General features: G+C 44.5%; 1 protein-coding gene across 1 annotated transcript in view; it reads left to right on the forward strand.

The window, feature by feature from the left end:
* The first annotated feature begins 2240 nt into the window (after window positions 1-2240).
* Window positions 2241-23970, forward strand: part of LOC120909255 (fructose-bisphosphate aldolase B-like) — a 29411-nt gene continuing 7681 nt past the window's right edge. The window contains exons 1-8 of the mRNA XM_040320985.1: window positions 2241-2349; window positions 7328-7446; window positions 9869-10080; window positions 10165-10219; window positions 12550-12710; window positions 17042-17125; window positions 20630-20804; window positions 22072-22271. Coding sequence (XP_040176919.1) covers window positions 7338-7446; window positions 9869-10080; window positions 10165-10219; window positions 12550-12710; window positions 17042-17125; window positions 20630-20804; window positions 22072-22271 — 996 coding nt within the window. The 5' untranslated portion in view covers window positions 2241-2349; window positions 7328-7337. The remainder of the gene's footprint in view (window positions 2350-7327; window positions 7447-9868; window positions 10081-10164; window positions 10220-12549; window positions 12711-17041; window positions 17126-20629; window positions 20805-22071; window positions 22272-23970) is intronic.

Below are 23970 nucleotides of genomic sequence, written 5' to 3' on the forward strand. Positions count from 1 at the left end.
ATTCGCTCAATCCATTCAGCTCATCCAAATACTAGGCCTGTGGCAGAGGTCCCTAGAGCCAGGTCTGTGGCAGAGACCTTTTCCTCCCAGCAACCTTAAAGTGGTGCTCCGGCTGACAGGCTCGTGGCAGGAGTCTGTCCGGGGGCACTTCACCCACTTTGGCTAGAGTGGCGACGAACTGTATCTACTACTACTGAGAGCAGGATTGCTGCTTCTCATATCCAGGCCTGATACTGCAAAGTTCTCTATTGCTTCATCAACCTTTTCTCTCTACCTCATGTTGGGCCGAGAATAAAGCATTCAGAAAACCTTCATTTATTGTCTGGACATTCACTCACTAATCTACTCATCAACTTCACCCCTAGACAACGGTAAGAGGTAACTTAATATGCCGATCCCAACAACAACCAGCGGCTCCTGAGGGGGTAGCGCTACATATACATACACATTTTTTTTTTCATTTTATGTCCTTTTTTTTGTTTATAGTGCAAAAAATGAAAAAGAGGTGATCAAATACCACCAAAAGAACGGACAACAATTGTATACACAATATATATAAATAAAAATGACAACTATAAACAGTATTAAGGGGTGAGCGAATTAGATGGTCCTGAATGTGAGGCTGCATTCACACCTAAGCGTAGACAATTTGCAGCGTTTTTTACCGCGATTTGCAGCGACAAATTGTGGCGTTTTGTACCGCAGTTTTGTACAGGTCATTGGTACCAATGGAAAACGCCCAAGCCGTCCGATTCGCGCGTCAAAAAAGGGTCCGGGACTTGTTTGAAATTCAGGCGTTCGGCGTTCATTCTGCGTTTTGCGTTGGAGATGTGAACCATCTCCATAGAGCATAATGTTATTTTTCCCCTCTAGCGTCGCGCTTCAGGCGACAAAACGCTCAGGTGTGAATGCAGCCTAATGGTCTGTTTTTCCAGCATTGGGCAAACTTTTATACACAGTTATAAGTCGCTGATCGATGAAGAAATAATGTATTCCATAGTTTGTAGACAGTATAACCTTCACTATATGCTTATTGGGATTACCACCAAAAGAAAGCTCTATTTGTGGGAAAGAAAGGACAAAAATTGTATTTGGGTACAGCATCGCACGTGCAATTGTCAGTTAAAGTATTGCAGTGCCGTATCGCAAAATATGGCCTGGTCATACAGGGGGGGGGGGGGGTAAACCATCCGGAGCTGAAGTGGTTAATATATATGTATATGTATGTGTGTGTGTATATATATATATATATATATATATATATATATATATATATATATTATACACAGTGTATATATAAATAAAAATGACAACTATAAACAGTGGGCTAGATTCAAGTACAATTGCGCTTTTTTTACGGAGGCGCAGGGCAACGTTTTTGCCCTGCGCCCCCGCAAATTTACTGCGCTGCCCTTGATTCACGGAGCAGTAGCTCCGTAAATTGCGTGGGCGCGCCGGCAAAATGCCCGGCGGGGGCGGGAATCATTTAAATTAGGCGCGTTCCCGCGCCGATCGTAGAGCGCATGCTCCGTCGGGAAACTTTCCCGACGTGCATTGCGGCAAATGACGTTGCAAGGACGTCATTTGCTTCAAAGTGAACGTGAATGGCGTCCAGCGCCATTCACGAATCACTTACACAAACTACGTAAATTTGAAATTTCGCGACGCGGGAACGACGGGTATACGTAACATTGGCTGCCCCTTACGCGAAAAACGCCGTACAGAAACGACGTAAACTGCGTACGCAGGGCTCACGTAACGTTGTGAATCGGTGTTAGTATGCAATTTGCATACTATATGCTGAGCACAACGGGAACGCCACCTAGCGGCCATCGCAAGAATGCAGCCTAAGATATGCGGGCATAAGAGCCGAGGCGAGGTTCCTGAATCAGGAGCATTCGTTACGCCGGGGCAAGTAGGCAATTGCACTGTGTAACTATGGTTACACAGGCGCAATTGCTTCTTGAATCCAGGACAGTATTAAGAGGTTAATATTAGGTGATTGAATTTGTTGGCAAGCCCTGAATGTGATGGCCTGTTTTTCCAGCATTGGGTAGACTTTTGTACAGAATTGTGATGTGTCCCAGGGCTCAGGGAGGGAGGGGGGTGAACTTTGTCCAACATAAGATCTACTCTTCCTCCACCCAGGTCCAGCCTTGGCTCCAGCTTGGCTGTCACTTACTGGCTGGCTGTGGAGGAGTGTGCAGACACAGGAGCCTATGGGTGATGGAAGAACTTAGTCCACACCCAGATCCTAGAAGTTGATGGACATATATATACAGAGTAATGTGATCACCTCTGCCCTGCCACTCACAGGATCCTGACTGCCAGCTCAGTGCCAACACACCAGTAAGTGCATCTAAGGGGTCCAAATACTCTGCAGATCATACATAGAGCGACTTTTGACCAGCAATCAGGGCAACCCATCGCAAATTACAAACTCTTGAGTTATTGGTGGTCGGTTGCTTTGATTCATGTGGCCACCTTAGGGGTCAAAGTTCCTTTATGGAAGACAACTGTCATTTGTCATGTTCTGATCTGATACAGGAGAATGTAGAATGCTCTGCAGAGTTTGGGAGCCTGCTGTGTGTTTGTATGACTTTAGATTGTAAGCTCCTGTGCGCAGGGATATATCTGCATATGCAAAGCGCCAAAGAATTTGCCAGCACAATATAAATCAATGTTCTGCAAAATTTGGTGGCCGTATAAATGCTCTGCAGGGCTTTAAAGGGCTGGAGCAATGCTCTGCAGATGCAATACATTTTGTCTGGGCTGTTCATTTTTACATCTGTGGTTCTGAAATGTTGGCTTATTTGGGTCCACATGTTCAAAATCTACAGAACTTTAGGAAAATGGGGGGGGGGGGATACTCTGCATTCTTTTCAGAGAAGAGTGCAATGCTCTGCAGAAGATAAAGCCTGAAAGAGCAGTCTAATCTCCTTGTGAGTAATGCTCTGCAGCTGTTGGAATGCTCTTTGAAGAAGGGAGTAGTACGTGCTGATCTCACTGGCAAGCTGGAGAGATGCCCTGCAGCCGTTGAAACCTGCTCTGCTGCTCTTTGGAATACGTGAGCAATTCTCTGTTACCTTTAGAGATGGAAGGAATGCTCTGCAGATGTTGAAAACTTGAACATTGCTCTGCAGCTAAAGGTTGCAGCAATGCTCTGTAGATTATTAGTAGACAAGAGCAATGTGCTGCAACAGATGCAGGTGAGAGTATTGTATTGTGCTTTAGAAATGCCCATATTTCTTTGGAAGGGAGCAATGGTCTGCAGATGTTAGAAATAAGAGGCGTGCTCTGAGTAAGGACAGTAGTGCTACTTTTTTTTTTTTTTTTTTTATGAAGCAATGCTCTGCAGCTCTTTGGAAACAGCCCTGTAAACCCCGTATAATTTGCATCTGTTGGGGGGTGGTAGCAAACCTTTGCAACTGATTGGAAAAGGGGTGCAATGATCTGCAGTCTTTTGGAATAGAGCAGCAATGTTTTGCATTAGTTGTTTGCAACAAGGCTTGAACGTTTTGCAGACATTGCTATGCAGAGCATTGTGTGGTGTAATACAGTTGCTGGTTGAGATGTTCTGCAGAGATCACACTGGGAAGGAGAGGGGGGGTGGCAGAACTGCTGATCAGAGGAAGTGGCAGTTATGGGAGTTAGTTATGTGAAGATCCTGTTGTGCAGCTGTGAAATGGGCTGTTTTATGGAGTGCGTGTTTATCTTTGTCCATGTTTGCTGAAGTCTGTAGCAGACATTCAGCATATACAACGTCCAAACAGGAGAGACCAGTATGCACAATATTTATACAGTGTGTATATATACGAAAATGTTGTATTTTAAAGTTAATAACATACATGTTATACTTACCTGCTCTGTGTAATGGTTTTGCACAGAGCAGCCCAGATCCTCCTCTTCTCGGGTCCCCTGCCAACACTTCTGACTCGCCCCCCCTTGACCAGTGCTCCCATAGCAAGCCGCTTGCTATGGGAGCACTAGTGCATGCTTGCTCCCGAGTCGCACTCTATGCGTCCAGAAGACACAGAGATGTGGCTTGGCCCCGCCCCCCACTCTCTCCCAGTGTTGCCAACCTACCAGATTGAAATTTACTGGCACAGCCACGTTTTTTCTGGCATTTCACAAAAGTTACTAAATTACATTTTTAGGTGCAAATTTCAATATTTTGGCTACAAACAAGTATGCTAGGCAAATAGAAATGTGATTTAGCCCTGGTTCACACTGGGCTGCGGGAGTGAAGCCGTGCTAATTCAGCTAAACTCGCACGATTTCACTCCCGCTGGCAGTCCCGATTTTGGCCGCGATTTAAGAGACATCTGTGCAGGTTTCTGCATAGATGTCAATGTAAATCGCGGCCCGAAATCGCAAAAAGTAGTACAGGAACTACTTTTTGAAATCGGTGCAGCGCCGCAGATGCGGCGTCGCACCGATTAGGATGGTGTCATTGCCGGCAAATGCCGCCGATTTGAGATGCGATTTTACATGTGAAATCGCATCTCAAATGGAAGCAAATCGTACCCAGTGTGAACCTGGGCTTAAGGTAGATATTAAGGTAAAAAAACATATTTTTGTTATTTTCAATATAATAAGGGCAAATTATTTAGTCACATAACCCCCTGTTTCCATCCCCCTCTGCCACCAACACCCCCCTGCCTTCACCACCCTTTGTGGTGCCTCCAATCACCCCCTGCCTCCATCCCACTCTGCGGTGCCACCAACAACCCCTGTCTCCAACCATCCCCCTCTGCGGTTCCTCCAATCTCCCCCTGCTTCCATCCCCCTCTGCGGTGCCACTGCAGCCACCATCACCCCCTGCCTCCAATCTCCATGCACAGTTCAAGGCAAACCAATCTCGGCTATTTTTACTGGCACATTCCCGCAACCACGGACATTTACAAACGGGGGAAAAAAGTGCCCGTAAAAATATGGACGGTTGGCAACACTGCTCTCTCCTCATTGGCTGGATCTAGATGGGGCTCAGGTACGTATAAGGAAGGGGGCTGTGGGGGGAGCAGCACACTGAAGTTTTTTTGTTTTTTACCTTCAGGTAAAAAAAAACTTCAGACTTCATAACAGTAATTAACAAAATGTAGCCCATTGAGTGCCTTTTATCTTGCCCTTGGGACACTATTCTGCCAAAAAATTCCTCCCACTGACAGCAATGATGAGACACTATTCCTCCCACTGACAGCAATGATGAGACACTATTCCTCCCACTGACACCAGAGAAGGGCAGTATTTCTCTAACACCAAAGGCTGGCCACAGAAAATAACATTTTCTTTCCTTCCCCCCTCCCCCCCCCCCGGGATGTAGGGAAATAAAATCACTTGATTCCCCCATCAACAAAGTTAGGTGTTGATGGAGTAATGCCCCCTGCTATTGTATTCTGCCAGCAGGGGAGCATTCCTGGCTAGCAGAATACAGTGGTTGCTGCTAGCGGCTATAGCCGATGGCAGTAACGGTGTGTAGAAAAATTTGATATGCTGATTGCACCCATGTTGTTTAATCGATCAACTTGGGTACAATCAGCCTGCCCATATATGGTTCAAATCTCAGCCGGTCCTTGCAGAATTGGACGAGATTCAAACAGTCTATGGCAGGCTTTACACTCATGAAGAAAGTGAGGGAAAACAGTTAAGATATATACACGTCTCTCTTACCTGTGCCCAGGTCCAGTGCCAGATCTTTCCCTCTATGTGAAGCCCCCTGCACTCAACCACTCAGAGGCCCCCAGTGCTGTAGCCAATCAGATCCCAGGGGCTTTTATAAAGGGCCCGGTATTCCACCACCTGTGTGCCCTGTGTACTCCTAGTGAGCTCTCAGCATTTCTGCACTCTGTGCTTCCAGATTTTCTCACCACGATGTTCCTATGATCCTATTCAGTGATCCTGTGAGACTTTCTGCACTCTGTAACCATATTGCTTGTTTCCACTGTACTCTGCACTTTTAAATATCAGTGCCTAATGTTCAGATGCTGCCTATTTGAGTGAGTCAGAGGGCCACAACCTCAAAATTGTCCTTCGGCAAAGGTCATCACTCCCAGCTCGGCACTCTAATGAATAACAGGCAACTGCTTAAACTTGACCCTCCTTGGGGCTTTCACCTCCACTCAATGGGTAGGCACTCTGAGACAAGTTAATCCCGAATCCCTGGAGTGTGTTGTCTTCCCAGTATCCAGTGCCATCTCTTGTCACTTCAGCTTCTGCTTTTACTTAGTGTCTCTACAAGAGTCTCCAGTGTCTTGAGTTTCCAGATTGTTGTCCACCAGTCCATGACCCAAGCTTCCAGTGTTCCTTGGTGGCCTTGAGATACCTCTCTTCTCCAAGAGTCCCCAGTGTCCCATTGGGTTTACAGATTGTTTTCCAACACTACGTGGCCTAAGCTTTCAGTGTCCCTTGGTGGCCTTGGGGTACCTCTCTTCTGAGTCCCCAAAGTCCCATCAGGTTTCCAGGTTGCTGTCCACCACTCCATAGTCCAAGCTTCCAGTGTTCATTGGTGCCCTTGGGTTACCTCTCTTCTCCAAGAGTCCCCAGTGTCTCATCAGGTGTACAGATTGTTTTTCAACACTACGTGGCCTAAGCTTTCAGTGTCCCTTGGTGCCCTTGGGGTAACTCTTTTTCCAAGATTCTCATCAGGTTACTGTCCACCATTCCATGACCCTAGCTTCCAGTGTTCCTTGGTGCTCCTGGGGTACCTCTCTTCTCCAAAAGTCCCCAGTGTCTCATCAGGTTTCCAGGTTTCTGTCCACCACTCCATGACCCAAGCCTCCAGTGTTCTTGGTGTACTTCTTAGTATTTCTTCTGAGCCTCCACTCAGCACGAGTTACTGTTGTGATGCCTGGTTTCTATCAGATATTCTCTCCCTACCATGACACACATAGCTATTTGATTATTTGTTGAATTGAGTAAACCTTTAATTCCATTTTTTGTTGCAGTCACAAAGCAATCAAATACATAAAAAGGTAGTTGGGATCAAGTGAAGGGTTACATAGTTAGTCTGGTTGAAAAAAGGCACACGTCTATCTAGTTCAACCAATAAAAGGGTGATAGGGTATAAATTGTCTCGATTGAACCCAGCAGAAAAATCCAATCACTTTTCACGAAATTGTTGTGTTTTATTTTCCTGTTTTTTATTTAATCACAAACCGTATTGAAGCTGTCAATGCAATTCCCCCGTTACAACTTTACACCATAAAATAAGATAATGGGACAGCGTTTTTGCATTGGAGCACTGTAAAAATCCTATTGATTAACCTATTGGATGTAGTTGCTGGAACTGCTTTTTAAATTTCTCTTTTTTTTTTTTATATTTACATAGATCAGCCATAATGTCTCAGTTTCCAGCACTCACCACCGAACAGAAGAAGGAACTCTCAGAGAATGCTCAGCGTATTGTTAAAGATGGCAGGGGAATACTGGCGGCAGATGAATCTGTGGGTAAGAACCTTTTTTTCTTCAAGTGTGTGTGTGTGTGAATATATATCTATATATCTATATATCCATGTCTCTATCTATATCTCAGGGCTCAAAATTTAAAGTCCTGAGCTACTAGCCAGAGTTACTCGCCACCAGTTCCCCCACCCCTAATTCTCCCCCTATACACGCCCTCGTAAATTATCTCATGAAATTACACTGTTTAATGCTTTATTCAGTATTAGGTTTTGTTTTACCTCCCCCCAGTACACCTCTACCTCCAACACCTCTTCCCAGTACAGCTCTACCTCCAACGCCTCTTCCCAGTACAGCTCTACCTCCAACGCCTCTTCCCAGTACAGCTCTACCTCCAACGCCTCTTCCCAGTACAGCTCTACCTCCAACGCCTCTTCCCAGTACAGCTCTACCTCCAACGCCTCTTCCCAGTACAGCTCTACCTCCAACGCCTCTTCCCAGTACAGCTCTACCTCCAACGCCTCTTCCCAGTACAGCTCTACCTCCAACGCCTCTTCCCAGTACAGCTCTACCTCCAACGCCTCTTCCCAGTACAGCTCTACCTCCAACGCCTCTTCCCAGTACAGCTCTACCTCCAACGCCTCTTCCCAGTACAGCTCTACCTCCAACGCCTCTTCCCAGTACAGCTCTACCTCCAACGTCTCTTCCCAGTACACCTCTACCTCCAATGCCCCCCCCCTCCATCTGTGCTTTTAACGACCCCCCCCCCCCCAGCACACCTACTCTTCTGACCTCCCCTCTCCAGAACACCTATGCCTCCGATATCCCCCCCCCCCCAAATCCAGCGCATTTATGCATTTAATATTCTCCCCAATCCATCATACATTGCCTCCAATTTCACCACCACTCCCCCCCAATCTATCATAGGAGGGTGGGGGGGGGGGGGGTTGGTGGTAGAAGGCATAGGTATAATGGATTAGGAAGGGGGGTGGAATTGGAGGCATGGATATGATTCAGACTTCCAATTCCACCCCCCTTCCTAATCCATGACATCTATGCCTCCAATTAGCACCCCCCCCCCTTCCCATATCCAGCACACGTTTGCTCTCAATACCACCCCCAGCACATATTTTGTTTAATCCCCCAGTGTAACCTTGCCTAACAGCACACTGTCATATTTACAATTTTGCAGCCACGGGGGTCAGTCATCACTCCTTAGATGTGCAGCAGGGAGGGAGGTGGAGTGGGCGGTCCCAGGCGGCTCTTTAATACCCATTGATGTGCATGGACTTTGTGCCTTTGTGGGGGGGTGTAGCAGAATGGAGGCGGAGAGGAGGCAGTCCCGGGCAGCTCTCTCATGCTTTTTAAACAGCATTGTCTGTGTGCCTGGGCGTTGATGTACAAGAGGGAGGCAGAGGGGGGCGGTCCCAGATGGCTCTTGAATGTAGATTGAAGTGCACGGTCTGGGTGGGGATTGCAGAAGAGTGGGGGCGGTCCCAGGCGGCTTTTGAATGTAGACTGATTGCACGGTCTGGGTGGGGATTGCAGCAGGGAGGGGTGGTCCCGGGACGGCTCTTTCATGTCTATTAAACAGCATGGTCTGTGTGCCTGGGCAGGGATGTGTGGCAGGAGGTGGAGAGGGGCGGTCCTAGGCGGCAGACTGTGTAATATGTATTGCAATGGCCGTGCTGATGGCCTGTGCGCGGCTGGGGCACTGGCTATACATTCCTGGGACAGCACAGCCCTGTCATTACTCGCCCTCCGCATTTGTTTACTCGCCAAATGCAAGTAGGCGAGTGCAAATTTTGAGGGATATATATATATATATATATATATATATATATATATATATATATATATATATATATATATATATATATATATATATATATATATATATATATATATATATATATATATATATATATATATATATATATATATATATATATATATATATATATTCTGCTACGCTGAAGAAGGTCATGTTTACAGAACTCAGTAGCTGAAGCTCAGAATACACACAAAGTGAATATGTCCTTTTCTTCTTGCTCTGTACAGGTTTTTATTACAAAGTGACAGATTTCAAAGAAAAAAAAAGTTGTTGATGTAGTCTTTTTAAAAAAACATGGAGCTGTATTGAACTGATTGTATCAAATGTTTATTTTCATATTAGTTAGGGTAAAGTTAAGCACCACTGCGACGGACTTTAACTTAACGCAGATAATTGACTGCCAAAGGTCCACCTTTTAAATTTCACCTCCTTAGTTTAGAGACCCCCTTCCTCATGGGTCTTGTGTTACTGTTTTTTTTTTTTTTCTTAACTTAAACTGGAGATTGCAAAATCTGGTGTAGCTCTGCATAAAAACCAATCGGCTTCCAATTTTTTTTTTGTCAAAGTTTGATTGAACAAGCTAAAGTTTAATGGGAAACTGTCTTAACCACTCTCTGTCCAACCTTGCCATTTAAGGGACCATGGGGAGTCGCCTGAAGCGTATTAATGTGGAGAACACAGAGGAAAACCGACGACTCTTCCGAAACCTTCTCTTCACAGCTGATCCCAACCTCAACAAAAGCATAGGAGGGGTCATCCTTTTCCATGAGACCTTATACCAAAAGTCCAGTGATGGCATCCCTTTCTCCAAAATCTTGAAGGATCAGGGAATCGTTGTAGGAATCAAGGTCCGGTCTGCTTCATTTTAGTGGCGTCATGGTGTGATCAACACTGCAGTCTTTTGAATATTAAATCTGGGCTTTCTTTTGCAGGTAGACAAAGGCACTGCTCCCCTGGCAGGAACCGATGGAGAAACCACCACACAAGGTCAGATACTACTGTTAACAATTATCACTTGACTTTTAATGACAATATCTACCTGCTTCTCTAAAAGCCTAACTACAGTAATCTTTTAATGTTTGATGTGAGGAAGGGGTTAACATTTCTGTCTGGTTTTCTATTCCTGCTGGTGACCCCATTGGGTAAAGTTTTCCTCACCTTCTGCCCCTGTAGCACCCATACAAAATATGAGTAGTGTGGTCATCACCAAAAAACGGATACAGATGGAAAAATATAAAACATTGTCAGCCTATGTGTTTGTCTATGTTTCCATTAGAGAGTTGCCATCACTTCCTGTCTGAACAGGAAGTTAGTGAAATGTCACAAATAGAAAGACAGATAGCACCAGAAATGTGACAGGGTCTAATCCTTCCCCACTCTAACACAAGATAATTTTTTGGGCTGGATATGGGCTTTAAATACCTAGTTCACCTTTACCAAAAACTGCCTGTGCAGGTAAGGGACCGCTGTAGTTAAAAACGGCCCAAAGCTGAATAATGCACTTGCTATAGGTGTAGGCCATTTATGTACCTCCTGGAAAAAAATTCCCAAAGATGGCTGGCTTCCTCCCGCCCTGCCATGTTTCTAGGACGTTGCTAAGACACTCCCAGCTTTTATGGTTCACCTCCACCATCGCAGGAGCAATCTCTTTCTCCGATTCAAACCCCCTCACGTGCACTTTCTCTCCCCTGACACTAACTCTGAGCTCAGCGTTTGAGAGCTCACTCCTGTGATGTTGGGGGTGAACAATCACAGCTGCCGTCTTGGCAAACTTCTAGCAACAAGGCAGGATGGGATGATTTCATCTCAGTTTTTCAGTTCGGTTTAAGTCAACTTTGGTCAAAGCTGCACTGTTTGTTTTTATCTACAGACAACCACTTACCTGCATTGGAAGTTTTTTGGTGAAGGTGAACTATGCCTTTAAAGTTGTTGTAAACCCTTACAACACACTTTATGCTACAGGTAAGCCTATATTAAGGCTTGCCTGTAGCTACCCGGGATATCTCTTAAACCTGCACGGTTTAGGAGATATCCCCCTGTGTCTGCATGTTCTGAAGTGATCGCCACGTGCGCACTGAACGTCGTGCCATTACCGGCGGCTCCTGCGTGTGGCGTCATCACGGCGCCGCGATACCCGGAAGTAAGTTTCGGGAGAGATGCCAGAGGGGGGGGGGGTCGAGGACTGCTGCGGGGCTTCGATCTGAGGTAAGTAATCTTGCAGGGTTTTTTCTTTTTTTAGGGTTTACAACCACTTTAAATTGATTGAGTTAGTCTCCACATAGTTTTGGTAACGCTAAAGGACATTGCATAAAATCGAATTATTAGTATGTATGACCAGCATTAGAAAATTCATAGCCAGTTGTTAGTGTGTGGTGCTCCTGGGAAGTTTTTGATGTCATGGCTAAATCCTTGAAAATGTGCTTGGTGACTTAAAGCAGTGGTTCTCAACCTCAGTCCTCAAGTACCCCAACAGGCAATGTTTTTTGGTTCTTCCCTTGGATAAAATAGCTCTTATCAATACCATTGATATTGATTTAAAGCAGCTGTGCAAAGTGAAGGAAAACATGGCCCGTTTGGGGGGTACTTGAGTACTATGGTTGAGAATCACTGCCTTAAAGGACAAGTTCACCTTTTGTTACACCCTGAATATGGGTGTAACGTGTTATGAACAGACGGCCCCCGCACCTCCCCAATCCCCACTGTTCTTCTCCCTCTCTGATAGCTGTCCCAATTAAAAAAAAAAAACATGGCCGAGCGGGACTCTGCCCGCATCACTGATTGACAGGGCTCTGAGCATGGAAAACGACAAAGACCGGTAGCCTTTGCAGCTGTCGGCTTGTAGTTTTCAGTGAACTACCACGGTGCTGTGGAGCACTCTGGTATTTCATTCATGCTTCCTGTCAGATTTTGTCTGCGTACCCGTACGGGCAAGCAGATTCAGTACACTGGTTCTGCTGGAGACCTGAATGGCACCAGCAATCTGCAGATCGCTGGTGCAATGTTTTACAGGCTCCCAAATTTTTTTAAATAATGCACATTTTTTAACCTGCAAAAAATGTGCATTTATTTTGTTTGCAAAAAGTGAACTTATCCTTTTGATATATCTTTCTATAGGGTAATCGCATCATGTAGATATATGAAAAAGTGAACATAGAAGGAGCTCTTCAGTGCTAAAATACAGTCCATGCAAAATAGGTTTAGCTATCTGCTGTGTTAAATCCCAGACTTGATAGTACATAAGTGACAGGTTCACTTACCCAACCGCGCATTCGTTCTTGTTATGCTTTCCACTTTGCAAACCTCTGTTACAATTACAGGTCTGGATGGACTGTCCGAGCGTTGCGCTCAGTACAAGAAGGACGGTGCTGACTTTGCCAAGTGGCGCTGTGTGCTGAAGATCTCAGACCACGCACCCTCAAGCCTTGCAATCTATGAAAATGCCAACGTGTTGGCACGGTACGCCAGCATCTGCCAGCAGGTGACTTTATTTTTTTTTATATATATATGTGTGTATGTTTCAGGGTGGACTTGATGGTACCAAGTGCACCTGGTTTAGTAGAAGACATCATACCACAAAAGTTCCAGCTTGTAAGTAGAAACCAGTGTGTTTAACAAGCTATTGCAAAGCATTTGCAAAGCTTTAAGCCAGCTTCACTCAGCGTTCTATAAGTCTTTGATGCAACATTCAGCTCTGCTTTTGGGTTGGTAACACATCAGAATGGGAGTTTTGGAAATAAGCTGTTGGTAGGCTATAGCAAAGTGGTTGGAGGTAAGCTTCAGAATGGCAAAGATGTTTTTATTACTAATTACAGGCATACCCCACTTTTAAGTACACAATGGGACCAGAGCATGTATGTAAAACGAAAATGTACTTAAAGTGAAACAATACCTTTTTTACTTATAGGGTGTAGTGGGGGGTCAGGGGGTGTAATGGGGGTGTTAGGAGCTGTAGTTAAGGTCTCAGGGGCTGTAGTGGGGGTGTCAGGGGCACACTGCAACAGGGCGGGCTATGCTCTCTGAGCTTCAGCTCCTTCTACTGTGGCTGCAAAATGTCTGTACAGTCCTTGTAAGGCACTTTACATACACTCACGGGTATGTCCTTACTCGCGAGTGTATGTAAAGTGAGTGTACTTAAAGCGGGGTATGCCTGTATGTGAGTAGACTGCAATTCGTCTTTAAGCATACATGCAAGAGTGTGATTGGCTGATAAAACCCCTCCTCCTCGCCTCTCCTCTTGAAGACTCCTGGGATATATAGTTAAAGGGGTTGTAAACTTTCCTATTTTTTTTTTTCTTTCATATTATTGATCTGCAAAAGCTTCCCTTATGTAGACATTGCTGTTGGGTGCCGCTATCTTGGATGTGAAGTCAGCAGCCTCACAGCTGTCACTCAAGTGACACTCGGTAGTATTCCTTTTGCACCCATCTCAGCAGCTACATAAAAAAAAAAAGTGTAGACAGTTGGGGAGAGAAGCAGAGGAGCTGGGTCAGCACAAACAGAAATTATACACTCCCAGAAAAAAAGAGAGCTGTGACATACAGAAAGAAAAGGGAACTGTGACAGTGTAACTGACTCCTATAAATAAAGATAAATGACTCCTTATTCCTTATGTTATAATATTTTCTAGCAAGTTCAGAAGCAAATTTCAAGCAAAAAAAGATTTATGGAAAGGAAAAACACTGCAAATAAGCATTTCAGATTCTCAATATTTATGTCTACCTGCGATTTAAGTTGGTGACGTAGTCTCTTTAATTTAGCTTGCAGTGTTTTTCAGCACTGGGCTGGTGGTGTGATCTTTATTGTAGCTTGTATAGTTTTATGTCACACCCCTGCCTCTTTGACACACAGAGGTTCTGTGCAGAACAAACAGAGCTGATTAAGCTGTTTTTCCTTTGCTCTGTAGCTGTCATTAACCCCCATTAGGATTGCAGTGAGAGCAAAAACAAAGGGCTTATCAGAGCCCGGATCATGATATGGTACAGCTCTGTGCACAGTGCAATGTCTAAAATTCAGCAATAAAGGGATTCTAATCTCACACTTTCTCATGTTTTTACTTTTCGTCTAGAGCAGTTTATAACATTTGCTGCTTTTTACAACATTAGCCAGATACCCCCAAAGGTGCCTTGGTGTTCGTCCATTTCCCTCAATTAGCCTCTTTAAGGGGGTAATACCCTGAGCATTATTATTATTATTATTATTATTATTATTATTATTTTACAGGATTTATGTAGCGCCAACAGTTTGTGCAGTGCTTTACAACATGAGGGCAGACAGTACACTTACAATACAATTTAATACAGGAATAATCAGAGGGCCCTGCTTATTAGAGCTTACAATCTAAAAGGGAGGGTCATGTGATACAAAAGGTAAAACCTGTGGAGGATGAGCTAGTGGAAAAAAACAAATGTACAGGTGGAGCAGGATAGGCTTCTCTATAGAGAAGGTGTTTCAGAAATCGGATAAAAGTGCACAGAGTAGGAGAAAGTTAGACAGATTAGGCTAGGGATTTCCAGAGGATGGGGGAAGCTCGGGTGAAGTCTTGGAGGTGAGCCTGGGAAGAAGTTACATGGTAGGTGAGGTTGAAAAATGACCATTAGGTCTATCAAGTCCAACTGTGATTATATGTCAGTTTTAACTTGTATATCCCTGTATGTTGTGGAGCAGCAAAGGGAGCTAGAGGGCAGGAGGTTTTCGGGAGGAAATAAAAGAACAGTTTGGTTGGTACTTTGAGACAAAGTTAGTACCGGTAATGTAGCTGAGGGCAGATTTGTGGATGTATATTGGTTACACATACCCTCTAAACCGATATAAATGGGTTCTAAGCAATCCTTTATACTTTTAATTTTAAAGTCCGTCTTCGCCTAATTTTGGGTAATGCAGAGTAGGGTTAGAACGTCCTCTGTCAAGTTTTAAGGAGACACATGGGCTGATCAAGAGAAATCACTTGACTCCTCCAATGCTTAACAGCGCTGATGGAGACCTCTTCCCTGCCAGCTATTGTACTATGTAAGCCGCTGCTCCACTACTGAATTTGTGTCTAGAATTCACATTGAAAAATACTACATTTGCAAAATCCTTTGTATTAAAAGCAGTGGTGGCCGGTGGTAATTTTGGGGGGGCGGCAAACGTTACCACCCCCCTGTCGGTCAGTCGACGGGTGGGTCTGGTGCACTTACCCCATCTATGCAGCACTTCACCGGCAGCTTCCCTTTCTGGACGGTGAAGGATTTCCCTTCCACTGCACTCCATGGTCATCGGCAGCTTCTGTTTTCTTCATCCTCCTCGTGGCCAATCAGGAGTCTTCTCTTTTTGGGCCAATCGGAAAACGGGTCTCAGACCTGCTTCTGATTGGCCGGATTGAGGATCCGTGTTATAACAGTGAATATTCATTCGCTGTTGTAACACTTGGGTGGGCTCATGGCGCAATGCTCTGCGCTCAAAGGCCACCCTATTTTGAAGCCTATGGCTCTAATCAGGTGAAAAGGGACCGAATGCATGAATAGGGCGTGGTCGCTGCGACCTATTATTCATATAGTGGGTGACGTGCATAGAGGGAGCAGCACCCGGGCTCTCCTAATGGACAGGCCGCTACTGATTAAAAGAGGTATGGACTCCAGAGAGAGACTTTTGCCCCTGTACAAATCATTAGTAAGACCTCATCTGGAATATGCAGATCAGTTTTGGGCCCCAGTTCTTAAAGGATATCGGAACTGGAGAAAGTACAGAGAAGGGCAACCAAACTGATAAGAGGCATGGAGGAGCTCAGCTATGAGGAAAGATTAGAAGAATTGAATGTATTCTCTTGAGAAGAGATTAAGGGGGATATGAGCAATTAAGGAGGATATGATCAACATGTACAAATACATAAGTGGTCCATACTGTATAGTGAACTTGGTGAGCTATTCACTTTCAGGTCATTACAGAGGACGGGAGGCACTATTTACATCTGAGGTAAAATAGATTAAGACTCCTTTTATGCGTGTGATCTGATCAGGTCCACCTATCATTTTTTTTTCTGGTGGACCTGATCAAATGGTCCATGTATCTCTATGGACCGGTGGGTTTACACCCGCCTACCTCCAATCTGATCCAGTCTGCAAAAAGAGGATCCTTCCCCCTCTATCTAGGCTGATAAGAGGGCAGTAAATGGACTGTTTATACCGGGCTAGCAATAAAGCATAGCGGGCTTTGTACATGTCCGCTTTGCAGAAACTGAGGGGACGCGGACCTTTCATCCACCCGCTCTGATCTGCTCAGAAGGGGATCAGTAAAAAGATCCCCTACTGTGCTAATCAGATTCTGACACTTGTAAACGGGGCCTCAACCTCCACATACAAAAAGGCTTCTTCACAGTATGGGCTGTGAAGATGTGGCATAGACTCCCCAAGAACTAGTTCTGGACAGTTTAGTAGATTGTTTTAAAAAAAAAAAAAGAGCTGGATGTATACCTAAATACACAAAACCTAACTGGATACTAACATTTATATGTAATACCACCAGGGGTAGTGGATCCAGGAAATATCCTTTGCCTCCTGGAGGATCAGGAAGGGATTTTATTTCCCCCACTGGAGCAAATTGGATCATGTTTTATTATTTTTTTTTTTTTTGCCTTCCTCTGAATAAACTGTGGGTACAGGTTTGTGTATATGGAGGTTTTCTATTTGTTTTTTGTTTGTTTTTTGGGGTTAAACTAGATGGACTAGTGTCTATTTTCAACCTAACTATATAACCTACAACTTCTATGATTGGTGTGCCTTTGCTTGGTAAATAAAGTGTTGAATTAACAAGCTGTCAATGTATGTCTTGCAGAACGGTCTTGTGCCAATCGTGGAACCTGAAATTCTGTCCGATGGATCACATGATCTCCAAAGATGCCAGTATGAAACAGAAAAGGTGAGAAGGCTTGCAGGTTTACCAGGCCCAAAGTGGTATTTTAGTCATAAGTGGGGTCTGTAAAACATTTACCTCCATCCTGTTATTCCCAGTCATATGTTATGCCCTCAGGCGCTTGTGTATGCTCATTAGGGTTGCCACCTCATCCCTTTAAAAAGGAACACATCTGAATTACACAGGTTCTGTGGCTGATTAAGGTGGTAATTAAACTCACTTGGTGCCTTATCTGCATTAAATTATCCTCAGAATCTGTGTAATTCAGATGTGTTCCTTTTTAAAGGGATGAGGTGGCAACCCTAATGCTCATCCATGTGTGCACACACTCTTATAGTGTGTGTGGCACAAGAACATACATTAGTTCTCCTGGTTCCCAGTGCTGATTGGTACTATTTAAAGGTATATTGCTCTATTATTGATGCCTGCTGGAGTCTATCTCTTCTAGTTGTAGTCTTTCCCTAATTTCTTGTGGTGATAGCTGACCTTGCTAGTTCTTGGTTTCCTGATCATCCTCTGTCTGCCATGACCTAGGCTCCTCCTGAATACGCTTCCTGGTTTAATTTTGGCTCCCATGTTCTAGTTCTGACCACCCAGAGCCCGAGTTTCAGCATGCCACCAACTATCCTCTTGCCTAATCCTTAAGCACTCTACTATGGGTACCAGTATCAGGAATAAACATCCTGGGGTACCCGAGCATGTGTATAAAGCTTCCTCAACGGTTCAAAAAGTGTTGTAGAGTGTATGGCTTTTGATTTTTCAATTAGTAAGCTATATATATATATATATTTATATATATATATATATATATATTTATGGTCGTTACCCTCTGAGAGAGAGATGTGGATCACATAAACACGCGACAAGACTTACAACATAAATAGACCTGAAGTGTGCCTTGGTGGTCTGGTCAGTATGCCAAGAAAAAGGGGCATACCCAAGGTAAGTAATGGGTATTTAATTGAAGAAGGATATGCTGAGAAGTGCCCTGAAAAAGGGGAGGGCGGGAGGGTGTCGAATGCGATTGAATGCGCAGACTCACGGACATGAGGTGAGCTGGGAAGAGTCGGCCCAGTGACGTGTAGTACCGCACACTGAACCGACAAAGAGCATGTATGAGTGGGCTGCTTAAATACCCTCCGGGCTCCTCCCATAAACTCAGGCCACCATACTGGCCTTCATATATATATATATATATATATATATATATATATATATATATATATATATATATATATATATATATATATATATATATATATATATATATATATATATATATATATATATATATATATATATATATATATATATATATAATTTATTTATTTTTTTCAAACCCTAAGTGACAAAATGTCCATTTCATAGCTTTCAGTCAGATTTTTGCCCCTCGCTACAACAGGAGTGTTGCCACTCTTCCTAGTAAATAGTAAATTGACACTCTCCGTGTCCATGCAATGCAAAATAAAAGGTTCACTAAGCACCCTCCGTTCCAGTGCAGTAAATATTCACCTACCATTGCTCCTCTGCCACTCTGTTTGACTGCCAGGGATGAAATGAAATACCCCGGTATGGGTGAGCATGTGAATCACTGTCCCTCTCCCTTGTGACAGTACTAATGCCTCCTGATTGGCCAAACACTGTCACAAGGGAGTGTCCTCCAGCGCAACGGACCCTATCTATGTGGCTCCGGTGCCCTTCAGCACCGTGGACCCCATCTAGATGGCAGGCTATAGGCAGCAGCTCCAGTGTCCTCTCCTCCAACGGCTTCCGCCGCACGTCTCCTTCTCCTAGGCATCCAATAGAATCACCTGACGTTTTGGCCAATTGGGAACGGGTCTCACAACCCACTTACTAATTTGCGGGGAGGAGATTTAGTGTGAAAAAAGGAAACATTTATTTGCTATTGTCGCACAACTGGGTGGGATCAGATTGCAGGTTACATAAAGCTTGGGGGGGTTTGGCCTAGGCGGTCATACACCTCCAGAGTTTTGCTGTAATGTGCAACTTTTAGGATTTCCTTTCCAGTCCATTTTTCTTTAGGTCATGATGGGACTTGTAGTTTGCCAGCACCTGTAGAGTCCTTTGTTTCCCACACCCTTGTTGAATATTAACCTTTGTTTTTTATGCATTGATGGTTATTGGAGAAGTCTGGGAATGTTGCCAGATGGAGTTTGAACCATGCCCTGCTGACCTGAAGATACTGACTAGTTTTGCTCAGTCAGCGAATAGTGTGTATAGTTTTCACACTATAATTGCGCCCTTTTTTGCACTAATACAAATGCTGAGTTTGCATCTGCCTAAAGCAAACCTTCTGGCTATTTTTAAAAAGTGAAAGAGCTGCTTGCTTCTTACTTTATTGGCCAATAAGGCCTCCCTAGTGCAGCTATTCACACTAGTTTTATTTTGTTAATGGGTCTGACTTCATGTATTAAAGGGGTTGTAAACCCTTGTGTTTTTTTTTTTTTTTTAAATAAAAATAACAAAAACACGCCTATACATACTTGCTCCCTGCAATCGTTTTGCACAGAGCAGCCCTGATCCTCATCTTCTGGGGTGTACCGCTGGTGCTCCAGGCCCCTCTTCATCGGGTGCCCCCACAGAAATCTGCTTTCACTGGGGGCACGCATGTGTGCTCGCTCCTGAGCCCTGTTGCTGCATCCATTGACAGACAGCGGGACTTGGCCACGCCCCCCACTCCTGTGTCACTGGATTTGACTGACAATGGCTCCTGCTGCTATCAATCTGTCCAATGAGAAGAGGGATAGCGGCTAGAGCTGCTGCGCTCGTGCACATCGCTGGATCATATGGGCTTGGGTAAGGAAAGGGATGACTGGGGGGGGGGGAGCTGCAGCACAGAGTTTTTCACCCTAATGCATAGAATGCATTAAGATTGAGGCTTTACAACCACTTTAAGTGCCACCAATTTCCAATAACAGTGCTTCTGATGGTCACTAATGCACTCTCAGTGGTCAGGGGATGGCAGTTTGTATAGTGTATATAGTGTTTTTTTTTGTTTTTTTTTTAAATAAGCCTGTGTTGAAAGGCAGTTTCCTTGCTATTGCGTTGACATTTGTGACTTCTGACTTTAAGTTACTGACCGAAAATAAAACATGCAGATAAAGACTTCCAAGTTTTTCACAACTATTCAAATTTGTGTTCTGGTTCTAGTTTAGTCACCTAAAGTGCTGAAGCCAGTGCATGGGCCTAACGGGTCAAGGGAATTACATTTTTAGAGGAAGGTCAGCAATGACGGCCCCAAATAAATCTCAATGTTTATTGTAAGGGAAACCCCCACTTTTATCTCTTCCCCATAATAAAATACTTCCCATATGTGAAAAAAAATGTCCAGATTTTTGGTGAATGACACTTGATAACACAAATGCATTGCAAAATTTGAGTTATTTCCCCGGAGTCCACTTACCAGAGAGTATTGCGTTACAAAGCAGAGTATAATAGTTAATGCTGCCATGTACATACATTATATAAATGTGTGCCTCCTTATTGCAGGTCCTGTCTGCAGTGTACCATGCTCTCGTCCAGCATCATGTGTATCTTGAAGGCACTCTATTAAAGCCAAACATGGTGACAGGAGGACAATCATGCTCTCAAAAATTTACACCTGAGCAGGTCGCTATGTCAACTGTTACTGCCCTCAGCCGAACGGTCCCTTCTGCAGTCCCAGGTAAGTAAGGCTGTCGTCAAAGTGAATCTGTTAGGATAGAGATATGGGGCTGCCATCATTGACCCATTTCGAATAGTAGAGGCACCATGAGTGCCTGATCCTGGCATCACTACTTAGTGGGACAGATGCCAGATTGTGAAGCCAGGATCAGAATGACAGTGCTGCATTTGCATAGTTAACCCCTTAACGCCCGCCGCACGACTATTTACGTCCGCACAATGGCACGGACAGGCAGATGGGCGTATATATACGTCCTTGCCTTCTAGCGGGTGGGGGGTCCGATCAGGACCCCCTCCGCTGTGTGCGGCGGGCGGATCCCCTCGGGGAGCGATCCGGGACGACGGCGCGATCGCTCCCCGGAGCTGAAGCACGGGGAGAGCCGTATGTAAAAACGGCTTCCCCGTGCTTCACTGTGGCGGCGTATCGATCGAGTGATCCCTTTTATAAGGGAGACTCGATCGATGACGTCAGTCCTACAGCCACACCCCCCTACAGTTGTAAACACACACTAAGTGAACACCAACTCCTACAGCGCCCCCTGTGGTTAACTCCCAAACTGCAACTGTCATTTTCACAATAAACAATGCAATTTAAATGCATTTTTTGCTGTGAAAATGACAATGGTCCCAAAAATGTGTCAAAATTGTCCGAAGTGTCCGCCATAATGTCGCAGTCACGAAAAAAATCGCTGATCGCCGCCAATAGTAGTAAAAAAAATAATTAATAAAAATGCAATAAAACTATCCCCTATTTTGTAAACGCTATACATTTTGCGCAAACCAATCGATAAACGCTTATTGCGATTTTTTTTTTTTTTTTTTTTTACCGAAAATAGGTAGAAGAATACGTATCGGCCTAAACTGAGGGAATTTTTTTTTTTATATATATATATATATATGTTTTTGGGGGATATTTATTATAGCAAAAAGTACACCTTAATTTGCAGTTCCAGTCAACTGCCATGGACCAAAAACCAAAACTCAAACACTGTGGTATAAACTAGAATCGGCTATATACAGTAAATAGAAAAATGTGTAAATGCCCAAAACATATTTCACTGAGACATGTCATATAATAAAGACCATTAAACAAAATGATCATGCTATAATGAATCCCATAACGGATCAAAAGCAATAGGGTCCAGAGTTGATGACAATGCTAATGACCGGGTCTGTCCCTACAAGCCTCAAGAGATACAAAATGTCAGATCACTCAACTTACAAGCATCACAAACTAACAATATCATCTGTACATTGATTTCCTGCAGGTATCTGCTTCCTGTCTGGAGGTCAGAGTGAAGAAGAGGCATCTCTTAACCTGAATGCCATGAACCGCTGCAATCTCCTTCGTCCTTGGCGTCTGTCCTTCTCTTATGGCCGTGCCCTTCAGGCCTCAGCACTCTCTGCCTGGGTCGGGAAAACAGAGAATCAGAAAGCATCACAGGAAGCTTTCGCTAAGAGAGCAAAGGTCAGGATAACCCCTCAACTCTTTAAGCGTTAAGTGTATTTATCGCCCAAACTTATTTTTAGCCTCGTGCAGATCAAGGAACAAATCTAACTTGTGTTCGGTATTTAATTTTCTGTTGGTGTCCTATAGCAGAGAATTCCCTAGACTTCCTGTCCTGGAGACACAACAGGAAATGAGAAGGAATTTAGAAAGTGAGGTCTGTGGGTGCCTTGATTGAAAATATTACCCCTCATCATTTGTTTCAAAAACAACTGTAATGCCATGTACACACGATTGGAATTTCCGACAAGAAAAGATGTGAGCTTTTGGTCGGAAATTCCGACCGTGTGTAGGCTTCATCGGACATTTTCTGTCGGAATTTTCAACAGCAAAAATTTGAGAGCTGGTTCTCAAATTTTTCAGACGGGAAAAGTTATTTTCGGAAATTCCGATCATCTGTATGCAAGTCCGCTGTGCAAAAATCCTACATATGCTCGGAATCATTGAACTTCATTTTCTCGGCTCGTCGTAGTGTTGTACGTCACCGTGTTCTTGACGTTCTGACTTTCCGACAACATTTGTGTGACCGTGTGTATGCAAGACAAGTTTGAGCCAACATTCCGGCGGTTTTCTAGTTGCAAATTCCGGACGTGTGTACGCGGCATAAGGCTACTTTCACACTGAGACGCTTTACGGGTGCTATAATGAAAGAGCCTCTCCTCTCCAATGGGCTTTCACACTGGAGCAGTGCGCTGGCAGGACAGTAAAAAAAAGTCCTGCAAGCTGCATATTTGCAGCGATGTAGGAGAGATGTATACACTGCTCCTAAAGCGCCCCTGCCCATTGAAATCGGCAGCACTGCCGGAAAAGCGATATTCAACCCTTTTTTCGGCCGCTAGTGGGGGTTAAAAGCACCCCGCTAGTGGCCGAAACGCACAGCAAAAATGGCGGCGCTTTACCGCCGATGCCCCCAACACCTTGGTGTGAAGGTAGCCTTAAATTTTAGATTTCTCATCACTTTCTGTTTGGCTACTTTCACACTGAGGTGCTTTACAGGCACTATAAAATGGCGCCTGCAAAGCACCTCTCCTGTCGCTCCAATGTGAAAGCCCAAGTGATTTCACACTGGAGCGGTGCACTGGCAGATCGCTAAAAAGGTCCTGCAAGCAGCATCTTTGAGGTGCTTTAGGAGTATACACCGCTCATAAAGTGCCCCTGCCCATTGAAATGCACGGGCAGTACCACTTTGCGGTTGCTTTTAACTTTTTCAGCTGCTGGGGGGTTAAAAGCTCCCTGCTAGCAGCTGAAAAGCGCTGCTAAAAATAGCAGCGCTTTACCACCGACGCTCCCGCACCTCAGTTTATAGTGCCCTTACTGTTACAATGGCCACCAAGACAAATAAAGATGGTGGATCTTCCCAGGTGAACACACAGCAATAAAAACCTGACACTTGTTCTAACAACTCCCAACATCCAAAACTACAGATATACAGTTAGGGCCCTTTCACATGTGCGGACCGTATGTCTGCATTTTCTTTTGTCCGTTGCGGATGAAAACGGGACGTACATTGGTCCCTATTTGATTACGGGTGTCAGCGGATGACCATCCGCTGACACCCGTAATCGTCCGCAAAGATCCGCATTTGCGGACGGAAGAAAACCCTATTTTTCTTCCGTCTGCCGGATCGGATCGGATGAACATGGACATACGGTCCGTGTTC

The sequence above is a fragment of the Rana temporaria genome, chromosome 8, assembly GCF_905171775.1.
Source record: "Rana temporaria chromosome 8, aRanTem1.1, whole genome shotgun sequence".
Classification (NCBI taxonomy): domain Eukaryota; kingdom Metazoa; phylum Chordata; class Amphibia; order Anura; family Ranidae; genus Rana; species Rana temporaria.